Source organism: Carlito syrichta, unplaced genomic scaffold (genome assembly GCF_000164805.1).
Source record: "Carlito syrichta isolate Samal-C Ts95f unplaced genomic scaffold, Tarsius_syrichta-2.0.1 Scaffold305648, whole genome shotgun sequence".
NCBI lineage: Eukaryota > Metazoa > Chordata > Mammalia > Primates > Tarsiidae > Carlito > Carlito syrichta.
In genome coordinates, this window is record NW_007249744.1 from 1,000,354 (window position 1) to 1,011,160 (window position 10,807).

The 10,807-nt window shown below is 44.2% G+C and overlaps 1 protein-coding gene across 2 annotated transcripts in view; it reads left to right on the top strand.

Moving 5' to 3' along the window:
• Positions 1 to 1,343: 1,343 nt before the first annotated feature.
• SNU13 (small nuclear ribonucleoprotein 13) overlaps positions 1,344 to 10,807 on the top strand; it is a 12,703-nt gene continuing 3,239 nt past the window's right edge. Inside the window, exons 1-2 of one of the 2 annotated variants that reach the window (XM_008062016.1) lie at positions 1,344 to 1,418; positions 10,235 to 10,355. In XM_008062016.1, the coding sequence (XP_008060207.1) occupies positions 1,416 to 1,418; positions 10,235 to 10,355 (124 nt within the window). In that variant the 5' untranslated portion in view covers positions 1,344 to 1,415. Of the gene's footprint in view, positions 1,419 to 8,456; positions 8,576 to 10,234; positions 10,356 to 10,807 lie in introns of those variants that run through there. The other variant, XM_008062017.1, reaches the window with a different exon arrangement.

Genomic DNA, 10,807 nt, shown 5'->3' on the forward strand with positions numbered 1-10,807 from the left:
CCACTCACCTCAGCCTCCCAAAGGCGCAGGATTACAGGCTGAGCCACCGAGCCTGGCTCCGGCTAACTTTTTGATTTATTGTAGAGATGAGGTCTCACCAAGTTGCCCGGGTGGGTCACAATCATAAATTATAATAAAGGACATCTAAGAAGCATATGATAAAGACATATCTATGATTATAAATTGGAATAATAAGGTTTCATTTCCCAGTAGTGGTGGCTAGTAGGTCCAATTAATATGGAGACATGAAACAGGATCCAACAGAGGTGTAGAGTTCAAGTCACTGGTTGTACTGGACTTGGAGTGGAGCTGTCGGTGATAATTTCTTAAAGACATTTTTTTTTCTTTGACAAGTCATATCAGATCTGCAAGAGATGAAGTTGGGGCGGGGGGACTCTGATGCAAAAACATTCAATTTTGAAGCCAGGTCCTCTTGCCTATTGCCCCAACCTATTTCAGGAAGAGCAACCATACACGGTGGAAATAAGCCAAGTAAATAGCCAAAAATTCCAGGATCCAGTTCCATCTCTGCCATTGTTTCATCCTGTGACCACGAGCAAGCAGTGTCTCTTTGCCGGACCTTAGTTACCCTATCTGTAAAATTAAGGGGTTGTGTTATGACTCTTAAGGTTCCTGGGAGGTCTTCACATCTAAATTTCCAAAGGAATTAATTGGAACTAGCTTCCAGATGGTCAAGTTTTGGCCAAATCCAAAAGGTTCCAAGATGTACATGGCATCAGGATGGAGAGAGATAAGGGCCAGGAGGAGCAAGGAAGACCCTTTGGAGGTGGTAAAGCATGAGTTGAGCTTTAGAAAATAAGAGTAGAATGCTGGACAGAAGAAGAAAGTGGGTGTTCTAAGATGTTCAAACGGAAACTGACAGAAACTCAATCCCTACACCTCCCCAAACCTGCTCTTCCTCCTTAATTCCCTTCTCAGTGGATTTAACTGCATTTTCCACCAGAAACTTTGACAATGGATAGCTGAAGATGAAGGAAAACATTTGGGGCTACCCGTAATTATCTTCCCTCACCCGTTGGGGAGGGTCAGAAAGATGATTTTGAAAGCTCAAGAATGTGTTCAAAAAGGAACCGCCAGTAGGACGGTGACTACACCGTCGAAACCCTTTGTTTTGGTAAGTTACTTTTTGATTGTTTAATTCAGTGTTTGTGCCAATAATTTATAGTAGACTCCTCACTAATAAGCAAAATACAGCCACTCACTCACACTGAAGCCGTTCCCGCGCCAGCGCCCCCTCACAGGGGGCGGGGCCGCCCGTTTAACGCCTCTTCCGCTTCCGGCCGCGAGGGGCCATTTTCACTCCCCACTGTGCTCGGCTTTCCCGGGAGGAGAGTGCAGCTACTGTGACGTCGGCTGCGCTCACAGAGGAGTGGCGAGCCCGCGGAACCGCAGCCATGGTGAGTGCATGCGCCGGGCCGAGGAGCCGGGAAGCCGGAGACTTAGGGTTGCGTTCATTCGCTGGTCCGGTGGAGGCCTGAAACGTGCGTGGTCTCATCCGTCCGGGTTGGGTCTTAACCACCCGGCGCTGAGTTGGAACTCGCGGGCAGCCTCGGGGTCCCAACAGCCCGGCCCGAGGTTAGAACTCAGCGTCCTAACTGCTGTGGTTGGAGATACTTTGCAGCAAGTCTGTTCGCGTGGTCTCCTAAGGCCGCCGGTGAGCAGAGGGGACATGGGAGAAGGAGACCCACCCACGTGGGAGAGGTTAACAAGTTGACTGAAAAATATCTGACTCCATTCGTTTTATCCCTGCGATATCTAGAGGATGGCACCGAACCCTGGGACTCTCCTACTCACCCCAGCCCGCCCCCATTGCTAGAGTTCAGGAAAGGGAGATCTCCCGGAGTCTGCCTCGTGCGGACCGCGAGTTACACGTGCCGGGGACTTAAAGGAACTTTTGGCGTTTGGGGGCTGTGGGGAACGTGGAGTGACCCCGAGCCTCCCCCCGGAGCGCAGGAAAGGCTTCTCTTGCAAGACATTGACTTCAGAACCAGAAGTGCTGGAGCACCACTTGCGACTCCCTCTAAACTCTTGGTGGGCTCTAACTTATAGTCCTCTAGGGAGAGTTCTAAAACGTGGGGACTGGTGTAGCTAATTCTGGTTGGCACTTGGTAAGGAGAGAAAAGTTTGCCAAGTATTTTAACTAACACACTGACGTTTGATCCTTCCAGCGGAGCTTGGATCCCGGCGGTACCACCTTTCCCCATCACTCCCCACAATCCACGCCTCCCATTTTAAAGCTTAGTACGTGGCTGAGCCTAGAACTTGAGGCTTCTAAATCCAGTGCTCGTCTTAATGCATTTCCGTGAAAAGTTTTGGAATTGGGTGGTCTCAGGCTAAACTTTACAAACGTTTTACTCAGCTGTAAAATGGGGGTTACAATGCATGAGGATGTTGTGAGGATCAAATGAGATAAAGGATGTTAAACACTTAGTCCTGATGCCTAGGTACGAAGTGAGTGGGCCACAGTATCTGTTGCTAAATCAGAACCTTGCAGGTTTTAGCTGTCTGGTAAACAGGGAAACCCAAACTGATCATGCTAGAGGTTTTATGTTGGCTAGTGGTGAGATTTTATTCATTAATTTGTGTAACCCTTGAAGAAATGAAAAAGGTGAATAAATTCATACTAAGCAAGTTTGAATTACTATTTATAAACTAGGTAGTTTGGTCTTAAAATTGACTAACTTTTTGTTGACTGATATTAAAACAATAAAGTGACTGCTCTTTGATGGTTGTTCAGGCTCCTGAAGTCTTCCCCTTTTATGCATTTGGTGTTTATTGAGAATTTCCAGATAATGAGTTGTTGGAAACAATAAAAACATCTGGCAATTTGTAAGTTTTAAAGAATTTATGTATCACAGTTGTACACATTTTTGGGGTACATGTGATATTTTGAAATATCTATTTTGAGACATACAATAAAGTATTGTTGACTATAATTTCACTTCTGTAATAGCAAATAAAAAGTATCTTAGAGGTGTGATTGGAATTAAAGTGTTCCCGGGTCCTTTGGCTGGAAGGGTGACAGTATTGATGAATTAGATTTTGGTAAGTTAAGTGTGCATATTGTGATTTCTCAGGTAGCAAAAGAATAACTATATGAGTATAAAGATGAAAGAATAAACTCCAAATCAATAAAGGGGAAAATAGTGAAAACATGATAATAAATCCAGAGGAAGGAAAGAAAGAAAAAGAAACAACAGGTGGGACAGATAAAAGTCAAAAAAGAAAAAGGAAGATTTTTAACTTAATATATTGATACTTATATACATATATAAGGGGACTTAGTGCCCCAGTTAAATGACAGGTTAAAGTTTTTAAAAATGGAAGGGATGCTAATTAAAAAGGTGTAGTGTAGCAAATAGAAACATCAGAAAGAAGTCAACTTTAAGGCAAAAGAAATTAGTAAAGATAGAGTGGCCTGTAATCCCAGCACTTTTAGAGGCAGAGGTGAGAGGATTGCCCGAGTCCATGGGTTCGAGATCAGCCTGGGCAGCTTGGCTAATCAAAAAATTAGCCAGGCGTGGTGGCACACACCTGTAGTTTCAGCTACTTGCAAGACTGTGGCAAAAGGACCACTTGAGCACAGCAGGCTGAGGTTGTAGTGACCGTGAGCGTGCCATTGCACTCCAGCCTGGGCAATGGCACACTCAAGAAAAAAGAGAGTGGCTAAAAACTTAGGTATATGAACTGATAGATCATGGGAAGCCAAAAACATACAGTATAGAAATAGAGGATTTAGGCCGGGCTCGGTGGCTCAGCCTGTAATCCCAGCACTTTGGGAGGCCGAGGTGAGTGGATTGCCTGAGCCCACAGGTCCAAGACCAGCCAGGGCAACTTGGTGAGACCTTGCCTCTACAATAAATTAAAAAATTAGCGGGCATGGTAGCACACGTCTAGTTCCGGCTACTTGGAAGACTGAGGTGGAAGGATTGCCAGAACCCAGCGGGTTGATGCTGGGGTTGACCGTGAGAGTGCCACTGCACTCCAGCCTGGGCGACACAGTGAGAATCCAACTCAAAAAAAAAAAAAAAAAAAAAATGGAGGATTTGAACAACATAATGAATAAACTTGATCCCAGGCTGGAGTGCAGTAGTGAGATCACGGCTCATTGCACCCTTGAACTCCTAGGATTGAGTGCTCCTCCTGCCTCAGCCTCCATAATGGCTGGGACTGTAGACGAGCACCACCATGCCCACTTAATTTTATTTTTTGTAGAGATGTTATCTCTACATTGCCCAGGCTGGTCTTGCTTCTGGCGTCAAGCAGTCCTCCTTCCTTACTTTCTCAAGTCACTGAAATTACGGGTGTGAGCCACCATGCACAGTTTAGAAGACATTTGTCAGGCAAATTTATAAAAATTTGCGACCAGCTGGGAGCAATTGCTTAACACCTGTAACCTCAACACTTTGGGAGGCGGAGGCGAGAGGAATGCCTGAGCCCCCGGGTTTGAGACCTCATCTCTACAATAAATCAAAAAATTAGCTCGGTATCGAAGCACACAGCTACTTGGAAGGCTGATGCAGAAGGATCACCTGAACTCAGTAGGTCGAGGCTGCAGTGACCATGAGTATGCCACTATACTCCAGCCTGGGTGACAGAATGAGACTCCGAATCAAAAAAAGAAAAGAAAATTAGTGACCTACTGGGTCATAAAGCAAACCCAATAAGTTTTGAAAGATTGGTAATATTCTTGCTCCCATTTTCTCCCAACCAAAATGCAAATAAGTAAAAGTTAGTAACAAAGTATTTTGAATTGAAAGTATAAATTATGGGTCAGTTTAAAAAATTATATTGGAAATTCAAAAACAAAACTGAACAGTAATGAAAATAATACATATCAGAGCATGTAGCATACAATGAAAGTATTACTTTGGGCCGGGCATGATGGCTCATGCCTGTAATCCCAGCACTTTGGGAGGCGGAGGTGAGAGGATTGCCTGAGTCCAGGGGCTCAAGACCAACCTGGGCAACTTGACAAGACTTTGTCTCTACAATAAAGAAAAAAAATTAGCTGGGTGTGGTGGTGCGCACCTGTGGTTCCAGCTAAGTAGCTGGAAGGCTAAGGTGGAAGGATCATCTGAGCCCAGCAGGTTGAGGCTGTGGTGGCCATGAGCGTACCACTGTACTCCAGCCTGGGGGACAGAGTGAGAGAATCCTACTCAAGAAAAAAGAAAGCATTACTTGGAACCTAAAATGCTTGTGCTAGGGGGGAAGGGGCTAAAAGCAGATAGGGAAAAAAAAACAAGGACAAAATAATCCCAAAGAGAGTTGAGTTTAAAAAAAATAAAAACAAATTACTGAAATAGAAAATAGATCCTTCTGTTATAGGATGGACAAAATCAGATGATTCTCTGAAAAATCCCTTCCAGAAAGATAAATAAGAGGAAAGGTATGAACAAGCATGAAGGAGACATAATTTGTAGACATTAAAAGAAGGGATATTATGATTTATTTAGGATTTTATACCTATAGAGAAATCTAGAGGAAATGAACAAATGCCTGAAAAAACCCTAATGTATCCAAACCAATTCAAGTAGAGATAGAAAAACTGAATAATAAATTAATTTTTTTTAGCAAGAAAAAAACTGGATGTAATTTTTTAAGAAATAGCTTTATGGCAGGACTTGGTGGTTCAGCCTGTAATCCCAGCACTTTGGGAGGTCAAGGCGAGTGGATTGCCTGAGCCTGAGGGTTCAAGACCAGTCTGGACAACTTGGCGAGACCTCATCTCTACAATAAACCAAAAAAATTAGCCAGGCGTGGTAGCTCACACCTGTAGTTCAAGCTGCTTGGAAGGCTGAGGCAGAAGGATCACCTGAGACCAGCAGGTCGACGATGGAGTGGCAGTGAGTGTGCCACTGCACTCCAGCCTGGGCGATGGAGTGAGACTCCAACTCAAAAAAAAAGAAAAAGAAAAAAGAAAAGAAATATGCAGGCTCACACCTATAATTCTATTGTTTTGGGATGCTAGGGCAGGAGGATCACTTGCAAGGAGTTTAAGACCAGCCTGGGCAACAGTGAAACAAAAAAATAGAAAAACTACCCAGACGTGGTGGTGTGCGACTATACCTCCAGCTACTGGAGAGGCTTGAGTCTAGGAGTTCCAGGCTGTGGTAAGCCATGATCTTGCCACTGCAGTATTTCACTTTGTTTTCAGCTTGGAAAACAAAGTGAAATACTGTCTCAAAAAATAAATAAAAGTAGCTTTATGAAATGATGTATATACCATAAAGCCTATCTGTTTAAAGTATATAACTTGACCTGGCACGGTGACTCAAGCTTGTAATCCCACCACTTTGGGAGGCGAGGTGAGAGGATTGCCTAAGCCCAGGGGTTCGAGACCAGCCTGGGCAACATGGTGAGACATCGTCTCTATAATAAATTAAAAAATTAGCTGGGCATGGTAGCGCATGGCTGTAGTTCCAGCTACTTGGAAGGCTGAGGTGGAAGGATCGCCTGAACCCGGCGGGTTGAGGCTGCGGTGGCCATGAGCGTGCCACTGCACTCTAACCTGGGCAACAGTGAGGCTCCAACTCAAAAAAAAAAAAAAAGCCGGGCTCGGTGGCTCAGCCTGTAATCCGCGCCTTTGGGAGGCTGAGGTGACTTGGTGGTTCAGCCTGTAATCCCAGCACTTTGGGAGGCCAAGGCGAGTGGATTGCCTGAGCCCGTGGGTTCGAGACTCGCCTGGGCAGCGAGACTTCATCTCTACAATAAATCAAAAAATCAGCCGGGCATGGTAGCTCATGCCTGTAATTCCGGCTACTCGGAAGGCTGAGGAGGAAGGATCGCCAGAGCCCAGCAGGTTGAGGCTGCGGTGGCCGGGAGCGGCCACTGCACTCCAGTCTGGGCGACCGAGTGAGACTCCAACTCAAAAAAAAAAAAAAGTGTGTAGCTCATTCTTCATATGTTTACACAGTTGTGCGACCAACACTATCTAATTTTAGAGAATTGTTTTTATCTACTCCAGAAAGAAACCTTATACCCATTAGCTAACAGATTTTTTAAAAATTAAAAGAGTAACTCTTAAATTGGTTTAATCACAGGAAAGCAAAATTGATTTCACATTAGAAAAGCTGTACAAGACTGGGCGCAATGGCTCATACCTGTAATCCCAGCACTTTGGGAGGCCTAGGCAACATAGAGACCTCGTCTCTACAAAAAAAGAGTCGGGCATAGTGGCACACATTTGTAGTCCCAGCTCCTACAGAAGCTGAGGCAGAAGGATCACCTGAGCCTAGGAAGTCAAGGTTGCAATGAATCATTCCACTGCACTTTAGCCTGGGTGACAGAAGAAGTCCCGAATTCAAAAAAAAATTTTTTTAAGCTTACAAAAAAGAAAGGAGAAAAATCTTATTCATCTTTGTTAATGCAAAAGAAAAAAACCTGAATGCAAAAGAAAAAAACCTGATAAAATTCAATTCATTTATAAAGAAAGAATTATTATTATTATTTTATTTATTTATTTATTTTTGAGTTGGAGTCTCACTCTGTCGCCCAGACTGGAGTGCAGTGGCCGCTCCCGACCACCGCAGCCTCGACCTGCTGGGCTCCGGCGATCCTTCCGCCTCAGCCTTCCGAGTAGCCGGGATTACAGGCGTGCGCTACCACGCCCGGCTGATTTTTTTGATTTATTGTAGAGATGAGGTCTCGCTGCCCAGGCGGGTCTCGAACCCGCGGGCTCAGGCAATCCACTCACCTCAGCCTCCCAAAGGCGCGGGATTACAGGCTGAGCCACCGAGCCCGGCTTGAATTATTATTATTTTAAGACATGGTGTCTTGCTTTGTCACTTAGACAAAGCAAATGCTGTGATGTGATCCTAGCTCACTGCAGCCTTGAACTCTTGGGCCCAAACTATCCTCCTGCTTCCAACCAGAAATTTTTAGTAGACTAGAAATGAGTGAATTTTTCTTAACCTAAAGTGTCTAAGAATAAGTTGAAAAGATATTGGCCCAATGTGGTGTGGTAATTCACCCCTGTAATTGCAGCAAGAGAAGCCCCGAGCCCAGGAGTTCAAGGCTGCAGTGTGCTAGGATCACACCACTTGCACTCCAGCCTGGGAACAGAGCCTGTCTCAAATAAATGAAATAAATCTTTATGAAAAAAATTATTAAAAGCACTAATGATCTAAGCATATATATCCTATATCCTGTATCCTAAAGGTGTTTTCCTCGAATCAAATCTATAAATCGAACAGTCCCAGTAGACTTTTTTTGTGAACCTTGAGAAAATTATCTAAAATATATGGGGAAGAGCAACAAATAATATGGAGACGTTTTCCCCTCACTTATTTAGGGAACTCCACCAGCCTTTACCCAATTCCTCCCAGTCACCCGGGGACCATGACAGGTTCATCTAACGCAATGTATCAGGGAGGAGATGGGGTCCTGGCGCTAGCTGGCCTGTGATGTCACTTCCGTTGACGTCACCTTATGTCACTTCCGTCTCCCGGGGGCTGAAGCATTTTCTGCCCTTGCGGTATCGGGCAGTAGACCACCCAACCACACGTTGGGTCGTTGCGCTATCCGGCAAAAGGCTACCAAGACAGGCGCGATGGTGAGTGTTCCTACTGGGCTGTTACCCGTGGGTCGCCTGCGGAGAACCGTGGTGCCGCATGCGTGGTCCAGCTTCATTATTAAAAATTGGAGGAGGAAAAAAGCAGACGTGATGTGTTCTTACAGTATCCTGCAGGAGACCACTGAGGCAGGCACGATTTTTAGTGTTCCCCCCCGGCCGTCACCTGTGACTGCCGAGAACCGCGGTCCCTCCTTTGTCATCCCGCCTCCAGACAGAGGTTAGGAGGACCGCCGCGGCAAATCGCTCACGATGCAGGTGGCGCATGCAATGGCGACGTAGGGTCTGCACCCGGAGTATAATATAAATATGTATTTGTAAAAGCAACTCATTGGACAAACGAGACATTAATGAAAGTGGTTAACTGGAGATATGGGAATGAAGTGAAAGGAATGAAATAGGCCAGGCCACCCACCCAGTTCGCTCCCAATCTATTATTTTGACACACATCTCTGTGTCATTTTATCCATAAGTATTACAGTATGTATCTATAAAATAAGGGTTTTTTTTTTAACGATTGCAAGTGTCATTATAACACCTCAAAATTTAATAATTCCTTAATATGAAATATCTAGTATTAGGCTCAAAAGCTTGATCACATTTTCTTTCCATTTTTCCCACAAGACTTATTTGAACATCGATGTTTCTTCAAGTGGAGAGATGATCATGTGGTGTCTGATTGTCTTTTGTGATGTTAGCAGCTGTTACTGTGTGGACCTATTAATTAATTAACTAGTTAAGGGTTGCAAATTGTTGATATTTAAGTGTATCATTTCCTCTTTATTGGGTGGAACAAGAGAAAATTTGTCTACTATTTTGTTTCCTAGTAATACATTCTGAATAGGAAAGACAGGATAGATGCTTGTTTTCCTTTAGCAGTTTTCCAAACGTTCAGTTGATACTGCTGCGTAGTTTGGGCTTTTGAACTGTGTAGATGTATTACGTATTTGACAAGTACAATTTAAAGCAAACTGACTACAAACAGAAGAACTCTAATTGTATATCAAATTGTTTAACCACAAGGAGAAAATTAATTTGAATAACTTTTGAACATAATATTCTCACTGAATATTATGACTTTGATAGGATATATTGTAAGAGCAAAAAGAAATATTGACCTTGGTGAGTTTGTTGGTAGAGGTGGTATTGGTGTAGCAAATCTGGAACCATTTTGTATGTATTGTAGGGCAGAATAAGTGAGGAAATATTTCGATGTGTTGGAAGCATTCACTGTAAATTATACCTTAATATTGATTCAGTAAATGTGGAGTAGAATATGGAAGTCCCTAAAGATTACCACAGTCACTCAAATCAGTGCTGAGCCATGGAAAGCCTGTTTATAATCTGCTGTAATATTATCAAACATTAGGTTGAAGAGAGACAAAAATAAAAATACATAAGCTTTAGTATACATTATTAAACTATGTTGATTACTAACTTTCCCTTTAGCCCTAATAGTGTATTTCAGTTTTCCTAAACTGAGAATGGATAAGCCATTGTTAATTACACTGTGTTTTATGTGCTTGCGGATGGGGGAGCAGGGAGGGTGCCCTCTGTGTCTCAGTTGTTGATTATTGTTTTACAACTTGACCAGGACAACTCCTGGTTCAGTTTGATTGATGCTTTTATTTCCTGCCATAGACTGAGGCTGATGTAAATCCGAAGGCCTATCCCCTTGCAGATGCCCATCTCACCAAGAAGCTGTTGGACCTTGTTCAGCAGTCATGTAACTACAAGCAGCTTCGGAAAGGAGCCAATGAGGGTATGGTACCACAGGGTGTTCCAGGGGGAGTGCTGAAGGCCTATCCCCTGTCTCTTTCTGGGGCCTCTGGTCTAAGTTTCCAGTTTGAAAGGAAGGCTAGAGGGCAACCCCTTCAGGTCACTTCCCACTGTGGGAGCTTTTCTGTCATTTTAATAAATCCTGCTTTCTCAAAATAAAATATAAAAGTAAAAAAAATAAAGAGCCGGGCTCGGTGGCTCAGCCTGTAATCCCACGCCTTGGGAGGCTGAGGTGAGTGGATTGCCTGAGCCCGCGGTTCGAGACCCGCTTGGACAACTTGGTGAGACCTCATCTCTACAATAAATCAAAAGATTAGCCGGGTGTGGTAGTGCGCGCCTGTAGATCCAGCTACTTGGCTGAGGCAGAAGGATCGCTGGAGCCCAGCAGGTGGAGGCTGCGGTGGCCGGGAGTGGCCACTGCACTCCAGTCTGGGC